The sequence below is a fragment of the Calliopsis andreniformis genome, unplaced genomic scaffold (genome assembly GCF_051401765.1).
Source record: "Calliopsis andreniformis isolate RMS-2024a unplaced genomic scaffold, iyCalAndr_principal scaffold0076, whole genome shotgun sequence".
In the NCBI taxonomy this organism is placed as follows: Eukaryota; Metazoa; Arthropoda; class Insecta; order Hymenoptera; family Andrenidae; genus Calliopsis; species Calliopsis andreniformis.
In genome coordinates this window covers 912,100-935,616 of record NW_027480485.1, presented here as the reverse complement: position 1 = coordinate 935,616, position 23,517 = coordinate 912,100, and the positions used below count along the sequence as shown (strand labels likewise).

The window sequence follows — 23,517 nt, the reverse complement described above, 5'->3', positions numbered from 1 at the left end:
ATAGAGTGTTGAGAATTGATGTTTGAGGACTAAGATATGAAGATTGAAGGTTGAGGATTGAGTATTGAAGACTGAGAATTGAGGATATTCTGCTGATGATTGAGGATTGCGAATTGAGGGTTGAGGATTAATGGTTGAGACTGTGGGTTGAGGATTGAGCGTTGAGGATTGAGGATTGAGGATTGAGGATTGAGGATTGAGGATTGAGGATTGAGGATTGAGGATTTTGGATTGAAGATTGAGGATTGAGGATTGAGCATTGAGGATTGAGGGTTGAGTATTGAGGATTGAAGGTTGTGGACTGAGGATCGATGATTGAATATTGAGGACTGAGTGTTGAGGATAGAGTGCTGAGAATTGAGGATTGAGGATTGAGGATTGACGATTGAGGATTGAGGATTGAGGATTTTGGATTGAGGATTGAGCATTGAGGATTGAGGATTTAGGATTGAGTATTGAGGATTGAGGATTGAGGATTGAAGACTGAGAATTGAGAATTGATGATTGAGGATTGAGGATTGAGGTTTGAGGGTTGAGCATTGAATATTGAGGACTGAAGATTGAGGACGGAGGATTGAGGATTGAGGATTGTCGATTGAGGATTGAGGATTCAGAATTGAGGATTGAGTGTTGGGTATTGAGTATTGAAAATTGAGGACGGAGGATTGAGAATTGAGTATTGAGGATTGAGGATTGAGGATTGAGGATTGAGAATTGAGGATTGAGGATTGAGGATTGAGTATTGAGGATTCAGCATTGAGGATTGAGGATTGAGGATTGAGGATTGAGGGCTGAGTATTGAAGATTGAAGGTTGAGGACTGAAGATTGACGATTGAATATTGAGGACTGGGTGTTGAGGATAGAGTGTTGAGAATTGATGTTTGTGGACTAAGATTCGAAGATTGAAGATTGAGGATTGATGTTGAAGACTGTGGTTTGAGAATTGAGGATGGAGCGTTGAGGACTGAGGTTTGGGAATTAAGGATTGACAATTCAATTATGGGGATTGAGAATTGAGGATTGTGTATTGAGGATTGAGGATTGAGGATTGATGATTGAGGGTTGGGGATTGAGTATTGAGGATTGAGGATTGAGGATTGAGGATTGAGGATTGATGATTGAGGATTGAAGATTGAGGATTGATGATTGAGTATTGAAGATAGAGGATTGGGAATGGATGATTGAGAATTGAGGATTGGGGATTGAGGATTGAGCATTGAATATTGAGGATTGAGGTTTGAAGACGGAGGATTGAGGATTGAGGATTGAGGATTGAGGATTGAGGTTAGAGGTTAGAGAGCTGAGGATTGAGGATTGAGGATTGAGGATTGAGCATTGAGGGCTGAGTATTGAGGATTGAAGGTTGAGGACTGAGGATTGACGATTGAATATTGAGGACTGGGTGTTGTGGATAGAGTGTTGAGAATTGATGTTTGAGGACTAAGATTTGAAAATTGAAGATTGAGGATTGAGTATTGAAGACTGAGAATTGAGGATATTCTACTGATGATTGAGGATTGAGGATTGAGTATTGAGGATTGAGGATTGAGGATTGAGGATTGAGGATTTTGGATTGAGGATTGATGATTGAGGGTTGGGGATTGAGTATTGAGAACTGATGATTGAGGATTGAGGATTCAGGATTGAGGGCTGATTACTGAGGGTTGAGGGTTGAGGGTTGAGGATTGAGGATTGAGTATTGAAGACTGAGGACAGAGGGTTGAGGACTGAGTATTGAGGATTGAGGACTGAGGATTGAGGATTGATGGTTGAGGATTGAGGATTGAAGATTGAGGATTCAGGATCGAGGATTGAGTATTGTATACTGATAGTTGAGGATTGAGTGTTGTGAATTGAGGATTGATCATTGATTATTGAGGACTGAAGATTGAGGAATGTGGATCGAGGATTGAGGATTGAGGATTGAGGACTGAGGGCTGAGGATTGAGGTTTGAGAATTGAGGATTGACAATTGAATATTGAGGATTGTGGCTTGATGACTGAGGATTGAGGATTGAGGATTCAGGATTGAGAATTGAGGATTGAGGATTGAGGACGGAGGATTGAGGATTGAGTATTGAGGATTGAGTGCTGAGGATTGAAGGTTGAGGACTGAGGATTGACGATTGAATATTGAGGACTGGGTGTTGAGGATAGAGTGTTGAGAATTGATGTTTGAGGACTAAGATTTGAAGATTGAAGGTTGAGGATTGAGTATTGAAGACTGAGAATTGAGGATATTCTACTGATGATTGAGGATTGCGAATTGAGGGTTGAGGATTAATGGTTGAGACTGTAGGTTGAGGATTGAGCATTGAGGATTGAGGATTGAGGATTGAGGATTGAGGATTGAGGATTGATGGTTGAGGATTGAGGATTGAAGATTGAGGATTCAGGATCGAGTATTGAGTATTGTATACTGATAGTTGAGGTTTGAGTGTTGTGAATTGAGGATTGATCATTGATTATTGAGGACTGAAGTTTGAGGAATGAGGATTGAGGATTGAGGGTTGAGGATTGAGGACTGAGGGCTGAGGATTGAGGTTTGAGAATTGAGGATTGACAATTGAATATTGAGGATTGTGGCTTGATGACTGAGGATTGAGGATTGAGGATTCAGGATTGAGAATTGAGGATTGAGGATTGAGGACGGAGGATTGAGGATTGAGTATTGAGGATTGAGGATTGAGCACTGTGGGCTGAGTATTGAGGATTGAAGGTTGAGGACTGAGGATTGACGATTGAATATTGAGGATTGGGTGTTGTGGATAGAGTGTTTAGAATTGATGTTTGAGGACTAAGATTTGAAAATTGACGATTGAGGATTGAGTATTGAAGACTGAGAATTGATGATATTCTACTGATGATTGAGGATTGAGGATTGAGGGTTGAGGATTAATGGCTGAGACTGTGGGTTGAGGATTGAGCGTTGAGGATTGATGGTTGAGGATTGAGGATTGACGATTGAGGATTGAGGATCGAAGATTGAGTGTCGTGGACTGAGGATTGAGGATTGAGGGTTGAAGATTGCGGATTGAGGACTGTGGACAGAAGATTGAGGACTGAGTATTGGAAACTGAGAATTGAGGATATTCTATTAAGGATTGAAAATTGAGGATTGAGGATTGAGGAGTGAGGATTAAGGGTTGAGGATTGAAGGTTGAGGTTTGAGGATTGACGATTGAGGATTGAGGATTGAGGATTGACGATTGAGGTTCGTGGATTGAAGATTGAGAATTGTGTATTCGTGATTCAAGAATGAGGACTGAGGTTGAAGTTTGAGTATTTAAGATTGATAATTGAGGATTGAGGATTGAGGATTGAGGACTGAAGATTGAGGATTGAGGGCTGTGGACTGAGGGCTGAGGATTGAAGATTGAGGATTGAGGATTGAGGATAGAGGATTGGGGATTGTGGATTGAAGATTGAGGATTGAGGATTGAGTATTGAAAACTAAGGACAGAGGGTTGAGGACTGAGTATTGAGGATTGAGGATTGAGGATTGATGATTGAATGTTGAGGATTGAGGATTGGGCATTGAATATTGAGGATTGAGGTTTGAGGACGGAGGATGGAGGAATGAGGATTGAGGATTGAGGATTGAGGATTGAGGATTGAGGCTTGAGTATTGAGGATTGAGCATTGAGGATTGAGATTTGACGATAGAAGATTGAGAATAGTGTATTGGTGTTTCACGATTAAGGATTGAGGTTGAAGTTTGGGGACTGTGGATTTATAATTGGGTATTGAGGATTGAGAACTGAGGACTGAAGATTGAGGATTGAGGACTGAGAACTGAGGGCTGAGGATTGAGGTTTGAGAATTGAGGATTCGGGATTGCGGATTGAGGATTGAGGATTGAGGATTGATGGTCGAGCATTGAGGATTGAAGATTGAGGATTGAGGATTGATGATTGAAGATTAAGGACTGAGTGTTGAGGATAGAGTGTTGAGAATTGATGTTTGTGAACTGAGATTTGAAGATTGAAGATTGACGATTGAGTATTGAAAACTGAGAATTGAGTATTTTCCTTTGAGAATTGAGGATTTTCTATTGAGGGCTGGGAATTGAGGACTGAGGATTGAGGATTGAGGACTGAGGAATGAGGGTTGAGGATTAAGGTTTGAGTATTGAGGACTGAGGATTATGGATTGAGGATTGAGGATTGAGGGTCGATGATTGAAGATTGAGGATTGAGGATTGAGGATTGAGGATTGAGGATTGAGATTTGAGGGTCGAGGATAGAAGATTGAAGATTGAGGTTTGAGAATTGTTGATTGAAGATTGAGGACTGAGAGTTGAGGATAGAGTGTTGAGCATTGATTCTTGGGAACTAAGATTTGAAGATTGAAGATTGTGGATTGAGCATTGAAAACTGAGAATTGAGGATTTTCTATTGGGGGCTGAGAATTGAGGATTGAGTATTGAGGATTGAGGATTTGGGTTTGAGGACTGAGTATCGAGGATTGAGGATTGAGGATTGAGGATTGAGGATTGAGGATTGAAAATTGAGTGCCGTGGACTGAGGATTGAGGATTGACTGTTGAAGATTGAGGATTGAGGACTGTCGATTGAAGATTGAGGACCGAGTATCGAAAACTGAGAATTGAGGGTATTCTATTGAGGATTGAAAATTGAGGATTGAGGATTGAGGATTGAGGATTAAGGGTTGAGGATTGAAGGTTGAGGTTTGAGGATTGACTATTGAGGATTGAGGATTGGGGATTGAGGGTTGAGGATTGATGGTTGAGGATTGAAAATTGAGGATTGAGAATTGATGACTGAGGATTGACGATTGTGGGTTGAGGATTGATTACTGAGGTTCGAGGATTGATAATTGAGGATTGAAGATTGAGCATTGAGGATTGAGGTTTGAATGTTGAGGATTGAGGATTGGGCATTGAATATTGAGGACTGAGGACTAAAGATTGAGGATTGAGGACTGAGGACTGCGGGTTGAGGACTGAGGTTTGAGAATTGAGGATTGAGGATTGCGGATTGAGGATTGAGGATTGAGAATTGAGGGTCGAGGATTGAAGATTGAAGACTGAGGTTTGAAGATTGTAGATTGAAGATTGAGGGCTGAGTGTTGAGGATAGAGTGTTGAGAATTGATATTTGGGAACAGAGATTTGAAGATTGTAGATTGAGGATTGAGTATTGAAAACTGAGAATTAAGGATTTTCTATTGAGGGCTGAGAATTGAGGATTGAGTATTGAGGATTGAGGATTGAGGATTGAGGATTGAGGATTGGGCATTGAGCATTGAGGATTGAGTGTTGAGGGTTGAAGATTGAGGATTGAGAATTGATGATTGAGGATTGAGGATTGAGGATTGAGTGTTGATTACTGAGGGTTGATTATTGAGGATTGAAGATTGAGGATTGAGGATTGAGGATTGAGGATTGGGGATTGTGGATTGAAGATTGAGCATTGAGAATTGAGTATTGAAAACTGAGGACAGAGTGTTGAGGATTGAGTATTGAGGATTGAGGATTGAGGATTGATGGTTGAGGATTGAGGATTGAAGATTGATGATTCAGGATTGAGCATGGAGTATTGTGTACTGATAGTTGAGGATTGAGCGTTGTGAATTGAGGATTGAGGATTGAATATTGAGAATTGAAGTTTGAGGAATGAGGATTGAGGATTGAGGATTGAGGATTGAGGATTGAGGGTTGTTTACTGAGGGTTGATTATTGAGGATTGAAGATTGAGGATTGAGGATTGAGGATTGAGGATTGGGGATTGTGGATTGAAGATTGAGCATTGAGGATTGAGTATTGAAAACTGAGGACAGAGTGTTGAGGATTGAGTATTGAGGATTGAGGATTGAGGATTGATGGTTGAGGATTGAGGATTGAAGATTGATGATTCAGGATTGAGCATGGAGTATTGTGTACTGATAGTTGAGGATTGAGGATTGAGGATTGAGGATTGAGGATTGAGGATTGAGGATTGAGGATTGAGGATTGAGGATTGAGGATTGGGGATTGTGGATTGAAGATTGAGCATTGAGGATTGAGTATTGAAAACTGAGGACAGAGTGTTGAGGATTGAGTATTGAGGATTGAGGATTGAGGATTGATGGTTGAGGATTGAGGATTGAAGATTGATGATTCAGGATTGAGCATGGAGTATTGTGTACTGATAGTTGAGGATTGAGGATTGAGGATTGAGGATTGAGGATTGAGGATTGAGGATTGAGGATTGAGGATTGAGGATTGAGGGTTGCGGATAAAGGATTGAAGATTGAGGATTGAGGACACAGGGTTGAGGATTGAGGATTGACGATTGAGGTTCGAGGATTGAAGATTGAGAATTGTGTATTCATGATTCAAGAATGAGGACTGAGGTTGAAGTCTGAGGATTTAAGATTGATAATTGAGGATTGAGGATTGAGGATTGAGGACTGAAGATTGAGGATTGAGGGCTGTGGACTGAGGGTTGAGGATTGAGGATTGAGGATTGAGGATTGAGGATTGGGGGTTCATTACTGAGGGTTGAAGATTGAGGGTTGAGGATTGAGGATTGAGAATTGAGGACTGATGATTGAGGATTGGGGACTGAGAATTGAGGATTGATGGTTGAGGATTGAGGATTGACGAATGAAGATTGAGGATCGAGAATTGATGATTGAGAATTGAGGATTGGGGATTGAGGGTTGATTACTGAGGGTTCAGGGTTGAGGGTTGAGGATTGAGGATTGCGGACTGAAGAGTGAGGATTGATGATTGATGATTGAAGATTGAGGATTGAGGATTGAGGATTGAGGATTGATGATTGATGGTTGAGGATTGAGGATTGTCGATTGAGGATTGAGGATTGGAGATTGAGTGTCGTGGACTGAGGACTGAGGACCGAGTGTTGAAGATTGAGGATTGAGGACTGACGATTGAAGATTGAGGACTGAGTATTGAAAACTGAGAATTGAGGATATTCTATTGAGGATTGAAAATTGAGGGTTGAGGATTGAGGATTGAGGATTAAGGGTTGAGGATTGAAGGTTGAGGTTTGAGGATTGACGATAGAGGATTGAGGATTGGGGATTGAGAATTGAGTATTGATGGTTGAGGATTGACGATAGACGATTGAGGATTGAGGATTGAGGATTGAGGATTGAAGATTGAAGTTTGAGGATTGACGATTGAGGTTTGAGGTTTGAAGATTGAGAATTGTGTATTCATGTTTCAAGATTGAGGATTGAGGTTGAAGTTTTAGGATTTAGGATTGATAATTGAGGATTGTGGATTGGGCATTGAGGACTGAAGATTCAGGATTGAGGACTGAGGTATGAGGGTTGAAAGATTGAGGTTTGAGTATTGAGGATTGAGGATTGCGGTTTGAGTATTGAGGATTGAGGATTGAGGGTCGAGGATTGAAGATTGAGAATTGAGGATTGAGGATTGAGGATTGCGGATTGAGGATTGAGGATTGAGAATTGAGGATTGAGGATTGCGTATTGAGGATTGAGGATTGAAGATTGAGGATTGAGAATTGATAATTGAGGGTTGAGGATTGAGGATTGATTACTGAGGGTTGAGGGTTGAGGGTTGAGTATTGAGGATTGAACATTGAGGATTGAGTATTGACGATTGAGGATTGCGGATTGAGGATTGAGGGTTGATGGTTGAGTGTCGAGAATTGAAGATTGAGTATTGAGGATTGAGGATTGAGGATTGCGGATTGAGGATTGAGGATTGAGAATTGAGGATTGATAATTGAGGATCGATGATTGAGCATTGAGGATTGAGGTTTGAATGTTGAGGATTGAGGATTAGGCATTGAATATTGAGGACTGAGGTTTGAGGACTGAGGATTGAGGATTGAGGGTTGAAGATTGAGGATTGAGGACTGACGATTGAAGATTGAGGACTGGGTATTGAAAAGTGAGAATTGAGGTTATTCTATTGAGGATTGAAAATTGAGGATTGAGGATTGAGGATTGATTACTGAGGGTTGAGGGTTGAGGGCTGAGGATTGAGGATTGAGGATTGAAGATTGAGGGTTGATGATTGATAATTGAAGATTGAGGACTGTGGATTCAGGAATGAGGGGTGTGGTTTGAGTGCTTAGAATTTATGATTGACAATTGACTATTGAGTATTGAGGCTTGAGGACTGAGGATTCAGGGTCGAGTATTGAGGATTGAGTATTGAGGATTGAGGATTGAGTATTGAGGATTGAGGATTGAAGTTTGAGTATTGAGGGTTGAAGATTGAGGATTGAGGATTGAGGATTGAGGATTGAGGATCAGGGCTGAGGGTTGAGGATTGAGGTTTGAGGACTGAGGGCTGAGGATTGAGGATTGAGAATTCAGGATTGAGGATTGAGGATTGAAGATTGAGGATTGGGTATAGAGGATTGAAGAATGAGGATTGATGTTAGATTATATAATCAAGGAACAAAAACAAGTATCGAAAGTATCGAAGGATACGGAAAGTGTTCTGTCTTGTTTCTATGGTTTTTTATTTACTTTTGAATATATTCATGTGAGATCAGATATCGTACAGACTTCTTCCGTGCGTGGAGTTAAAAAATCAAATTTCTTTTTATTTAAAATTGTTCCATATTCCAACAGGTTATGGGCCCAGAATTCATTCTATAATAATTAAGTGTATCGCGTGTTAATTAGTTTAGTTTTTTTTTAATCAATTAAGTGTAAAATACTTTAAACTGCGTGACGATGGAGATGTCCAAAGACAGGAGAAACATTCAGCAATTCAGTGGTACGAAATACAACGCGTGGAAGCATAGAGTTCGTAATTTATTATATGAGCTCGATGTATTAAAAGTTCTTGACGAGCAACCACCGGTTCCTGTCACCGCAGTAGGGTCGAAGGCGGAACGCATTGCCAAATGCACTGTTGTGCAATATTTATCTGATACGCATTTGAAGTATGACACTCCGGGAAGTACAGCAAAATCAATTATATTAAGTTTAGATTCAGTGTATGAGAGTCAAAGTACGGCTACGGAATTATCCATTAGGAAAAAGCTATTAAGATTGAAAATGAAAAGTGACAGTTCGTTGAAAGATCATTTCGGGAAAACGAAATTATTTCAATTTTGTTATCTAGTTTGCCCGAAGTATATGATACGGTGTCAACTGTCATTGAGACGATGATGACAGAAGCGAGAATTACACTTGACACAGTTAAAAAGAGGCTGTTGGATGATGAGACGAAAATTAAGAGCGAAAAGTTGGATACCAACGCGAAAATACTCCAAGCTGAAGTGAAAAATCAAAGACCACATAATTTTGGAAGTACACGCTTTAAAAGAGGAAGTAATAGAAGAGGTAACATTAGAAGAGGAAATACATTCAAGCCGAATAGACAATCTTTTACCGGAAAATGTCATCAGTGTGGAAGAACAGGACACAAGATTAAAGAGTGTTATTACTATAAAAAGAGGCACCAATACAGAGCAGAACAAAGAAACAAAAATCAAAATATACATACAATTCAGACGACGCAAGCTGTTACAAGCAACAACGTGTCGGGATATGCCTTTATGACCGGAGACTACCAGGTCATGAAAACCAGAAAATTAACATTTATCCTGGATTCTGGAGCATCGGATCATATAGTCAAAGAAGATAATGTATTTCCAAATATGACCATACTTGATCCACCCATCAGGATTTCGATAGCGAAGAATGGAGAATATATAACTGCATCGAAGTAGGGACAGATACCTGTGACTACCAATACGGGAATTGAAGGCGTTTTGGAGGACGTATTGTACTGCCCGGACGTGCCGTACAACTTACTATCCGTTAGAAAGTTGCAGCAAAAAGGAATGAGTATAACCTTCAATGAGAGGGGCGTCGAAATAATCAAAAACGGTAAAATGATGATGATTGGTAAGCATTCAAATAATTTAATATCTATAGATTTTGATGTCATCGAGAAAGGAGTAAATTCACTTAATTCTTATATTTCTAATAAGATAGTTAATAATTATGAATTATGGCATAGGCGCTTAGGGCATATAGGAAAGGCAAAATTTTTACAGTTGAAGAATAAGCAGGTGGTGGAAGATGTGACGTATCTTGAAAAAGTAATTCCAGACGATAATATATGTGAAGCTTGTATTAAAGGAAAACAAGCACAATTGCTATTTGAAAAGGCAAAAGATAAAAGTCACATTAGGCAGCCATTGTTTATTGTTCACACAGACGTTTGTGGACCGATCACTCCTTCTACAACTAATGATAAAAAGTATTTTATAACTTTCATAGATGAATTTACGAATTATTGTGTGACGTATTTACTTGAAAATAAATCAGATGCTTTTAGAATCTTTAAGGATTACGTTGCTAAAAGTGAAGCACGTTTTAATTTAAAGATTGTCAATTTATACTGTGGTAATGGCAAGGAATATTTATCTAATGAGATGAAAAATTATTGTATACAAAAGGGTATAAGCTATCACTTAACGGTTCCGCGAACTCCTCAGTTAAATGGTGTTGCAGAACGCATGAATAGAACTATAACTGAAAAAGCACGTGCGATGATAAACGGTGCAGGTTTAGGAAAAGAGTTCTGGGGAGAAACAGTTTTAACTGCTACATATTTAATTAATTTAACCCCATCGAAAGCTCTTAATGTTAATAAAACCCCATTTGAATTGTGGCATAATAAAAGGCCCAAATTGAAGTATTTAAAAGTGTTTGGTTCCACAGTGTATGTGCATGATAAAATTAGGAAATCGAAATTTGACGAAAAGTCTTATAAATGTATATTGGTAGGGTTTACACCAAATGGATACAAAGTGTGGAACGTAGAAAATGGGAAATTTGAGATAGTAAGAGATGTAATAGTTGATGAAATTAATTACTTAGAATCTCGGCCGGTAATAAAATAAATAGGTTTAAAACGTGGTTTATGTGAAACTGATGCATCTCGTGAAGTGCTGAAATCAGTAGATATACAGTGTGAAGTAAATAAATCTGATAATCAAAAATCAGGTGTGTTAAGAAGAAAAAAATCTGATAACAATAAATCAGATATGATAGAGCCGAGAATTAAAGTAATGGTAGATCAAGAGAAAAGTAAATCTGTAACTGAAACAGATGTAACAGTAGTATCGGGACCAGGAAATAATCAAGTGGTAGAATTAAAAGATAGTATAGAACCTAGAAGGAGTGATAGGATTAAGCGACGGTCTCCTATGTCATATAATGAATTTAATGATAACGATGATTATCTTTTATGCGCTCAATCGATAATTTGCAAAATACCCAACTCATTTGATGAAATTAAAACTAGAGATGACAGAGCTAAGTGGGAACAAGCTATTGCCGATGAAATAAACTCGTTAGTAATAAATAAAACTTGGAATTTGGTATCGAAGCCAAAGAATAAGAACATTGTTGATTGTAAATGGGTATTCACGATCAAAAATGATGAATTCGGAAATCCGTTAAAATACAAAGCTCGATTAGTGGCCCGTGGTTTCAGTCAGAAATATTTAGAAGATTATAATGACACATTTGCACCTGTAGCTAGAATGTCAAGCTTTAGGTTTCTTATGGCTTTTGCTAATCAGCATAATTTGCTAGTGCATCAAATGGATGTTAAGACGGCATGTTTAAATGGTATTTTACGGGAAGAAATTTATATGCGAATTCCTGAAGGTGTTAAATGTGATAGTAACAATCAAGTGTGTAAATTCAATAAAGCTTTGTATGGTCTCAAGCAATCAGCCAGATGCTGGTTTGAGATGTTCGAAAAAGCTCTTCTAGAGAAAGGTTTCCGAAATTCATCAGCGGATCGTTGTATTTATATATTAGATAGAAAGAATATATTAAAGAATATATATGTGGTACTATATGTGGATGATCTAGTGATTATGACTGCTGAATCTGAGACAATGCAAAATTTCAAAAATTATTTGAAAAATAGATTTTGCATGACAGATTTAAATGAAATTAAGTTATTTCTAGGAATAAAAGTGGAAAGAACTAATGGACAAGTAACATTGGATCAAAGTGCATATATTAAGACTGTTCTTATGAAATTTAATATGTTAGATTGCAAACCTGTAAGTACACCTCTTCCAAGTGTATTAGATCATATAGCTTTGAATACAGAAGAAGAATATAATGCACCTTGTCGTAATTTAATTGGATGCTTGATGTATATAATGATTTATACGAGACCCGATTTAAGTATAGCGGTAAATATTTTAAGTTGATATTCAAGTAAAAATAACAGAGAACTGTGGCAAAACCTTAAAAGGGTTCTGAGGTATCTTAAAGGGTCTGCTGATATTAAATTAACATACGTTAAAACTGATTATAAAAATCTATTTAGTGGATATGTCGATTCTGATTGGGGAGGTAATGAAAATACAGATCGTAAGAGCACAACGGGATATTTATTTAAGTTATATGAACAATGTACAATATGCTGGAATACGAAAAGGCAAACATCAGTGGCTGTCTCGTCCACAGAAGCAGAGTACATGGCTCTTTTTGAAGCTGTGAGAGAGGCATTATGGTTAAAATCCTTGGCAATCAGTATTAATATAAATGTCTTTGATGCAATAATAATTTACGAAGACAATATGGGTTGCATTAATATTGCGAGTAATCCAAGTAGCCATAAACGTTCAAAACATATAGACATAAAATACCACTTTTCAAGAGAACAAGTTGAAAAGAATGTAATAAAACTTGAATATATTCCTACAGGTGATCAACTAGCAGATGCTTTAACGAAGCTGTTGCCAGCAAGCAAATATTTGGAATTCAGAGCAAAAATGGGATTAGAATAATAAGATTAATATAAGCATAAAAATTATTATTATTTTGTATATAGTTTGTATGGTCTGGATGGGTTTTTCTGGGTTTCCCCATTCCCTTGCAACGAATGTTGGACCATTTGTATTTTGTTCCCAGAATTAGAGTCAAAATAAAACACAAGGTAGACAGTCTGTACGGTAATACTCGTAGTACACTTATTAGACTTATTAATGTACAATTAATATGAACAGCACCGACTTGTTTTTGAGGGGGCCTGTTAGATTATATAATCAAGGAACAAAAACAAGTATCGAAAGTATCGAAGGATACAGAAAGTGTTCTGTCTTGTTTCTATGGTTTTTTATTTACTTTTGAATATATTCATGTGGGATCTGATATCGTACAGACTTCTTCCGTGCGTTGTGTTACAATTAAATTTCTTTTTATTTTAAATCGTTATCCCATATTACAACATTCGATAAATTCCATTTACCAACACTCATTATTACAAAAGAAAAAAAATAAATAATTGCAAGAAAATAGAAATATAAAGTATACTACAGCTAATAAAGAAAAAAAAACACGGAAAGTAGGCAAAAGTTAATAATACATAACAATCAAATAAAATTAATGCTATACTACTTGAATGTACTAAATAAAAGCTAATATAAACGTTAAAATGCTATAAATAAAATGAGTGAATCGTTAAAATACTATAAATATATGAATGAAACGTTAGAATACTATATATAAGATATTTAAAATACGTTAATAAAATGCTATACTCATTTACTATACTAAATAAAAACTAATATAAATCATAAAATACTATAAATAATTCTAAAATATTATAAAAACTACAACACTATAAATGTTAAAATACTATACTAAACTACTATTCTACAAGAAATACTATATTAAAATCGAAAATACACAAAATCAAAGAAATTAGCAATGAACACCTTAAACTCAAACGCATGGGAATATTGTGGTATCACCACGTAAATCAAATCACTCGTAAAACTTTGAACATCGAAATTTGATTTATCCTGCCTAAATGGTCGCTATTATGATATCAGTGGCGCAATTGCTCATATCCAACGGCTCCGCTCATTGGCTAAGCTGCCTGTACAAGCCAATATGGCGTCGAAATAGCTAGTGAATAGTTTAAAAATGCTCACCTCTAAATACGCATAACTTTTCAACCGCTGGATTCCTAAACTTAAAACTTGCATTTTTGGATTCCGCTCGTCCAGTATTATTAAAATATGTAAAAAAAAACCATTAATTTTTGTTTCCCCAAAGTAAAGTTCAGCCTAGCATTACTTTAATAAATCGGCATTTTTATATTCTTCTTCCTCGTTTTTTACTTTTTACAACTTAGACAATTCATTTAAAAATTTGAAAAAATTCCAAAATATGTGTCGGAATAGCTGACGTGTCCGTGATTTTTTTCATAATTTCCCATCTAATAGTTTAAGAGAAATTGGGCAATAACATAGAGACCTTGAGTTTCTTGTACAAGATTCGAGCACAGCGAGTAGGAAACACTACGCGTAGCTTGTGCGCTGTCACTGAACGGCCGATCGCTCGCTATCCGCGTTTTCTGATTGATCGATGTTTTTCGTTAATAACTCGTGAACAAAGCTTCAGAGAACATTTCTGTAAAGGAAAAGGTTGTTTAGAATCACACCAGGAATCTCCCCTTTTCGGCTCCGCCACCTTATGTGGGACACCCTGTATAAATGATGATAGTGGAGATTAATTGTTCATCCAGTTCCTGATCCTGAATTGAATAAGTTTCTTAATAATAATAAGATAATTGAAGGGGGTAGTAATCAAAATCTTATATTATTTATACGAGGAAATGCCATATCTGGTGCTCCAATTATTAAAGAGATTAATCAATTTCCAAATCCTCCAATTATAAATGGTATAACTATAAAAAAAATTATAATGAAAGCATGGGATGTTACAACAGAATTATAAATTTGATCGTTTTTAATTCATGTACCAGGATTTCTTAATTCTAAACGAATAATAAATCTTATGGATGATCCAATTATTCCTGATCATATAGCGAATATAGAATATAATATTCCAATGTTTTTATGATTAGTAGAGTATATCCATTTCTTAATTCATAAAAAAATTAAGATTTACGTAGTTATTTTATATATTTAATTTTGAAGATTAATATATTCAATTAACTTAAAATCTCATTGAAAGTATTATGGCTGATTAAAAGGAATAAATTGTAAATTTATTAATGAAATCAAAATTTCTAATACTAAATATATATAGAGAGAATAGATATTAAGTTTACATATTAAATTGACATTATAAGCATTTTAATTTAGTAAATATAATTATTACAATAAATAAAGAGTTAAATTGATAATGAAATATATGAATATTTATTTCTATAATTTAATGAAAAATATTAAATTGCAAATATAAAAATAAAAAAATTAATTTTTTAGAAATTAAATACTAAAATAAATATATATAATTCTAAGAATAATTATTATGATGTTTGATGATATTAGAATTCATATATATAAACGTTTGTATTTTAAAAATGTATTAGAATAATTTTTATTAAATAAATTATTATTAATGAAATTTAAATAATTTCAGGTTATAGTAAGTCTTGAAATTGCAATAATAATAGAAAGTACATAGTTGAAACGTTTGAATTTAATTAATAAATTTTTTAAAGTTATTCATTTTATAAAAAATACCCTTATGGGAGGGATAAATATATATGTTAATAAAGAATAAAGAAATATAAGTTTGGAATTAGTTCTACGAATTATGTATATATGTGTTTGTTGTTCCTCTTGAGGTTACAATTTTCTCCCTCTTCTCTTACCCGAGCCTCCTCTCTCTGCCATTCTACATCTTACACCGATTTATGATTTATGTCTTACGACGGAAGTTTGGGAAGTGTTAATCGCCGATTTTAATAAAACTTTATACAATTATTCTATGGTCCTACCTAAGAATTTTGCCATACAAAGTAGCTGCCCATACGCACTTTTAAGGGAGAAACTACCCCTTAAAACCAAATTGCCCCTTTCCTTTCGGTGCTTATAGCTCGCAAAGTGTAAGCGCTATAAAAAAATGCTCTATACAAAAGTTTTACTGTTTTTCAGGACCTATAAAATGGCTTTAAAAAAATTTTGAAAGAACGCATTGTTTATAAAAATGCAATATCCCGCCCCCCCCCCCTTTTTCTGACAAAAAATGTTTTTATTTCAGATAAATGAAGGGCTTTTAACGAATAACGATAACGACAGCACGCAAAAATCAGAATAAAAAATATAATAATTGAATATTTACTTCCATTCACCGTACCAATAAGAACGAATATTATGCTACGCAGAAATGATGCAGCGCTTTTGTATACAAGAAATGGAATAATTGTATATCGCTATACAATGCAGAATTCACAACAAAATGCTCTTTATTTATCCGAAATAAAAACATTTTTTGTTAGAAAATAGGGGGGAGGGGAAATTGAATCTTTAAAAACAATGCGTTTTTTCAAAATTTTTTTAAAGCCATTTTATAGGACATGAAAAGCAGCAAAACTTTTGTATGAAACGTTTTTCTATAGCGCTTTTACGTTGCGAACTATAAGCACCGAAAGGAGAAGGACGACTTGAATTAAAGAGGTAGCTTCTCCCTTAAAAGTGCGTATGGGCAGCTTCTTTCTACGGCAAGATTCTTAGGTAGGACCATAGAATAATTGTATAAAGTTTCATTAAAATCGGCGATTAACACTTCCCAAACTTCCGTCGTAAGACGTAGATCATAAATAGGTGTAAGATGTAGAATGTGAGAGAGAGGAGGCTAGGGTATGAGAAGAGGGAGAAAATTGTGACCTCAAGGGGAACAATAAACACATATATACATAATTTATAGAACTAATTCCAAACTTATATTTTTTTATTCTTTAACATATATATTTGTCCCTCCCATAAGGGTATTATTTATAAAATGAATAACTTTAAAAAATTTATTAATTAAACTCAAACGTTTCAACTATGTACTTTCTATTATTATTGAAATTTCAAGACTTACTATAACCTGAAATTATTTAAATTTCGTTAATAATAATTTATTTAATAAAAATTATTCTAATACATTTTTAAAATATAAACGTTTATATATATGAATTCTAATATCATCAAATATCACAATAATTATTCTTAGAATTATATATATTTATTTTGACACTTAATTTCTAAAAAATTAATTTTTTTATTTTTGTATTTGCAATTTAATATTTTTCATTAAATTATAGAAATAAATATTCATTTATTTTATTATCAATTTAACTCTTTATTTATTATAATAATTGTATTTTCTAAATTAAAATACTTATAATGACAATTTAATATTTAAATTTGATATCTATTCTCTCCCTATATATTTAGTATTAGAAATTTTCATTTCATTAATAAATTTACAATTTATTCCTCTTAATCAGCCATAATACTCTCAATGAGATTTTAAGTTAATTGAAACTATTAATCTTCTAAATTAAATATATAAAATAATTATATAAAACTTAATTTTTTTATGAATTAAAAAATGAATATACTTAACTAATCATAAAAACATTGGAATATTATATTTTATATTCGCTATATGATCAGGAATAATTGGATCATCGTTAAGATTAATTATTCGATTTGAATTAGGAAATCCTGGTACATGAAGTAAAAATGATCAAATTTATAATTCTGTTGTAACATCCCATGCTTTCATTATAATCTTTTTTATAGTTACACCGTTTATAATTGGAGGATTAGGAAATTGATTAATCTCTTTAATAATTGGTGCACCAGATATGGCATTTCCTGGTATAAATAAAAAAAATTTTGATTACTGCCCCCTTCAATTATCTTATTATAATTAGGAAACGTATTGAATTGAGGATCAGGAACTGGATGAACAATTTATCCTCCACTATATCACCCATATATATCACCCATCTTCCTTAACAGACATAACAACTTTTTCAATACATATTGCAGGAATTTCATGAATTATACTGTCCAACACGAGTTTTACCTTTCAATATCCACTGTGTGATCCTCGTAGATTACCCTGTCCGAAATACGAATCCGGAAACGGAATTGGTCCATCACCCTCAGTTATGAAAAAACAGGATTTGAAGATAAACGCAATTCTTAAACTTTGAAAAATTATTGTGTTTAAACGGTAATAGTTATTCAGTTGATTTTTGTGTCAGATTATTCAGTGAACATTCCCAAACAAAATGACATGCATTGTTACTGGACTGTAAACATTTAAAAATGTTTAAACAAAGAACAAATGCAAAAGGACACCCGAAATGCACCAATCTTGGCAGATAATGTTCAATTTGCTTAAAAAACTAAGGGCCTAGGAGAAAATCTGACCCAGCCACGCGATGCAGCCGACATTTTTACTTCGGAATGCATCGACAGAAATTGTATATCCCATTTTAGACATAATAATCCGAATGATGTTCATAATAATCATACCAACAAGCATAATAATCATAGTAATCGTCATAATAACCACAATAATCATAATAACAATAATAATAATCATAATAATCGTAGTAATACTTATGCTAACTATAATAATCACAATAATCATAATAATAATCTTAACAATCATAATAATCATAGTAGTAACTGTAATAACCATTATAATCATAACAATCGTAATAATAAAACGAATAATCATGGAAATAATCATAATAATCACTATAATAGCCACAATAATTTGAGTAATCATTAAACCATAATAACCTTAATGATGATCATAATATTCACCATAATCATACTAAGAACCATAATAATCATAATAATCATAATAATAACCATAACAAACTTGGAAATAATCATAATAGCCATTATAATAGCCATAATAAGCATAATAATCATAATAGCCATTTTAATCTGAATGATGATCATAATAATCATACTAACAACAATAATAATTATAGTAATCGTCATCATAACCACAATAATCATAATAATCATAATAATAATCATAATAACCATAGCAATAATCATAACAGTCATAATAACGATAGTAATAATTATACTAACTATAATAATCATAACAATCGTAATAATAAGTAGAGTAATCATGAAAACTATTTTAATAACCATTATTACAGTCATAATAATCATAATAATCATAATAACCAGAATAATCATAGTAGCAATAATAATCTTAACGATGATCATAATTATCATACTAAGATCCATAATAATCACAATAATCATAGTAATAACCTTAACAATCATAATAATCATAGTAATAACTGTAATAACCATAATAATCATACCAATCGTACGAATAAAACGAATAATCATGGAAGTAATCTTAATAATCATTATAATAGCCATAGTCATCATAATAATCATAATAGCCACAGTAACCTTAATGATGATCATAATAATCATAGTAATCATACTAAAAACCATAATAACCATATTAATCATAATAATATACATAATATACCTGGAAATAACCATAATGACCATTATAAATACATAAGAAACATAATAATCATAATAGACATAATAATCTTAATGATGATCATAATAATTATTCTAACAACCATAATAATCATAATAATCATTATAATAACCACTATAATCATAATAACCATAATAATAATAATAATAATAATAATAATAATAATAATATTAATAACCATAATAACCATAATAACCATAATAACCATAATAACCATAATAACCATAATAATCATAATAATCATAATAATAATAATACATCATAGCAATCATAATAATTGCGATAATAATCATAATAACCACGATAATAATCACAATAATAATCGTAATAAATATAATAATCATAATAATAATAGTAATAACTGTAATAACCGTATCAATGATAACAATCGTAATAATAAACGGAATAATCATTGCAATCGTTATAATAGACAGAATAATCATTGAAATAATATTAATAATCATTATAATAGCCATAATAATCATAATAATTATTGTCACAATAATAACCTTAGTGATGATCGTAATAATCATAGTAATCATAGTAATTTTTATAAACAATTCAATGCCCATTTTTATGGCAAGAGATCGATTCATTTCTTAAAAAGTGCACTACTTGCAGGATCGATTAAAAAGAATAATCCTACATACTTCCAAAGCCAGTTGTACATAGATCACAAAATCTTTTGATCTTTTGTTCCAAGACTCATACATGGCGAGAAATTCGTCCTCCCATGGGGGTGTTTTAAAAAAGCTGTTTTCGACGAAGGGCCCCGTCGCCGCCATTTTGTATGGAAATGAAAATAAAAATATTGCTTTTCATACTTCAATATGTGTTGAGTAAACCCTCTGAAAAGAAATTCTACTCCGTTTGTCATACTCTCAAAATAAATTGTCAAATTTAGGGCTTCTTTTCTGCGTCTAGAGTGGTTTTACCCCTTAAGTAGATGAAATTAGTTATTTTGAAATGATAGACTGTGTATGTGTGTATGTGTAAAATTATTCAATTTTTTTCAACAAAAGGATTTAAAATATTTTTTAAAAAAAATGTGATTGAGTACATGAAATTAGTTATTTGAAATATAATAAAATTTTAAAAATTATATATATATTAGTTGCACTTGTTACGAATTGATTTATAGAAATGTAAGTATAGAGTGGGAAGGTAGAATGCAATAGGTAACTAAGTACATGAAATTAAAATTTAATGTTAATATTTATTAAACTTTTTTCTTCATTATTATTTAAATGCGTAAAATCACAATAGAATTTTATACAATATTAGATATAAGCATTGTAAACAAGAATATTTAAAGCACACGCTAGTAGTTCACAATCAATCAAAGAATCGTCGTCGAAATATTTACTGTTACATATCATATTAGCAATACATGACAAGTTCGTTTTTGGTGTGACACCATTTTGTTTCAAAACATTTACAAAATTTATAAACTGAATATTAATACGATGCGTATTTTCATATAGTTGGGACCGCATAAGATTAATACATTTTACATGATTGAATAAATTATTCAACGTTTCCATAGTGTAATATAAGGAGATACTGGCTAGACTTAATTTTATAAGCTTAACATTATGAATTTTGGTAAATTCTATTACAAATTCTTCAATCCATATTGGTGGGGAATCTGAATTCACGGATAGAACACATTCTTTAATTTCTTCACGTTTTTCAATGAGTGCATCCCATATTGGTACAGGTAATAGAAGTTGAGTGCCCCGATTATCACCAAGAATAATTTCAACGGTTGATATGGGTCCAACTGCGATTCCAATTTCTAAATATTCATAGGATGTTGCTGTCAGCGGGTAGCTACTTCCCATGATACGAACAGGGCATGGGTGTGACGGTTTGAAAGTAGAATTAGATCTAGAAGAAATCAATTTTTTTTATAAGATACATATAAATTTAATATTTTAATTTAAAGATTAAGAGTAAGATTAATACATACTGTGGGATTGGAAGATTTCTGCTAAATCAAGCTCGTGTATATGATAATGTAAGTATATACAGGGTGTAACAAAAATGTCGCAGTTCCTTAAAAGGGGTGATTCAGGGGGTGATTCGAAACAACTCTTTCCTTAGCGAAAATGTAAGATGTGGCTTCGTTAACGAGTTATTAATGAAAAACACCGGCCAATGAGAGCGCGAGTTTGCCGTCCGAGCGACTGCGGTAGCGTTGGATACGCGCTAGGCGCTACTGTTGTACTCCGAACAAGAAAGTCGGCATGCGTCGAAGGAAATAGCATTAGTATGAAAATATTTGCATAACGTATAAACGAAAAAGCAATGCAACAAAAGAAATGAACGGAAAATTGGAGAATTAATGTTGAAGATAGAAACGTTGAAAGTAGTCTGCGTTATATTTAAAAAATAATAATCATTAATGAATTAAATGCAATTCATCTGTAGTTTGTAAATCTGTGTCACTGGGTCACTGTACCGATACTGGTCATCGACCGTCGAAATGGTTTATGGTAGGGTAGAATTTTTCCAAGAAAGCTCCTTGTACCCCCCACGTAGTTTAAGTACCTCAGACCTTCCTTGTTCGGACACTCCGAGATCATGTCTCCTTCGAAACCAAAGCAATAAAGCCATAAATTACCTAAACGCCTGCCCTAGCATAAACCATTTCGACGGTCGATGACCGAGATCGGTACAGTGACCCAGTGACACAGGTTTACAAACTACAGGTGAAGTTTGTTCTCCTCTTCCTTTATTTTTTGTTGTATTGCTTTTTCGTTTATACGTTATGCGAATAAGAAATTTAGGTATTCGTGTTTTTACGTTGCACGTAGTTTTCCTCGATTTTAAGTAATTATTCACTTCAAGTGATAAACAAAAAAAGGACTCGGTATTATTTATTATGTCGCTTTCAGTTTTCATACTAATGCTATTTTCTTCGATGTATGACGACTTTCTTGTTCGGAGTCCAACCGTAGCATCTAGGGCGCCTACTCAACACTACCGCGGTCGCTCGGACGGCAAACTCGCGCTCTCATTGGCCGGTGTTTTTCGTTAATAACTCGTTAACGAAGCCTCATCTTACATTTTCGCTAAGGAAGAAGTTGTTTCAAATCACCCCCTGAATCACCCCTTTTAAGGAACTGCAACTTTTTTGTTACACCCTGTATATATTTGTATAATCACTGGAAATATAATATTACTAAATGAATTAGACTAAATATTTTAATAATCCACACAATATTCTACGCCTTAACTTCTGATCTGTGCCCTATGGCTTACCAATCCACTCTGCCGAATTTTCCTTCATCCCGCACCGTCGACACCACTCATTTCTTTCATGCTCTGTCTCACTCACGACCCAAACCTAAACAATAAATCTAAAGCTATCTCCAAGGGTTTGGGACACGGTTCTGCTGACCATCGCCACTCGCCTGCAAAACACCAACGTCCCAAATGGCCCAGTCATAAACTACTTAAGTCTAAATGTTTTTAAACATAACATAATCTTATCGAACCCCACACTCGGCCATCCTGCGAGAATATCTGACCTCAGATATTGTGTTATTCATTACAAGTTTCTTCAGTGTCACTATACAAATCATCGCTATTTTCACTCACCCATGGTTTAATATAGTCTACTGCTGTAGATGTCTGACGTGGCCCTTCATGTTCACCAACTTTTGTTACAATATAACGATCGTTCCGTAACACTTTTGCTAGCTCGTAAGGCCCGAAGTATTTCGCTGCGAATTTCAGACCTGGACCCTGTTGAGTTCGCTTAATTGCAACTAGATCGCCCTCTCGATATTTTCTACCTTCTATTCTTTTTTTATTAAAAGATTTCCTATTCTCCTGCTGAATTTTTAATATATTCTGTCGCGCCTCTTCCCGCAATTCGTCTCGATTTTCTTGAAATACATTTTCCCATTCGCACTCAAGCAACTCTACTATCTGAGGATCGTCCCGATATCTAGGGTCTATTCCAAATAATATCTGAAATGGTGTCGTTTTTATACTTCGGCTCGGAGTAGTATTAAAACACCTTTGACACATGTCCAAGAATTTATACCACTCGTCAGTTTTCGGCGCTGACAGTTTGGTTAATAACGGTATTAGCGTACGATTGACCCGTTTTACCTGACTGTTTGCCCGCAGCATACCTGTAGTAGTAAACACGTGTTCTATACGTTCGTATTTACAAAAATCCTGAAACGCAGTTCAT

General features: G+C 34.3%; 2 protein-coding genes across 2 annotated transcripts; both read right to left on the bottom strand.

Moving 5' to 3' along the window:
• Positions 1-20,587: 20,587 nt before the first annotated feature.
• Positions 20,588-21,394, bottom strand: LOC143187576 (uncharacterized). Its single transcript, XM_076391805.1, has 2 exons — positions 21,280-21,394; positions 20,588-21,197 (listed from the first exon to the last, which is right to left on the bottom strand). The coding sequence occupies exon 2, from the start codon at positions 21,149-21,151 to the stop codon at positions 20,588-20,590; it is 564 nt and encodes a 187-aa protein (XP_076247920.1). The 5' UTR covers positions 21,152-21,197; positions 21,280-21,394.
• Positions 21,395-22,514: 1,120 nt separating this feature from the next.
• Positions 22,515-23,517, bottom strand: LOC143187574 (uncharacterized). The gene is made up of 3 exons (XM_076391804.1): positions 23,495-23,517; positions 22,914-23,436; positions 22,515-22,726 (listed from the first exon to the last, which is right to left on the bottom strand). Exons 1-3 carry the CDS (start codon positions 23,515-23,517, stop codon positions 22,679-22,681), a joined length of 594 nt encoding a protein of 197 aa, XP_076247919.1. The 3' UTR covers positions 22,515-22,678.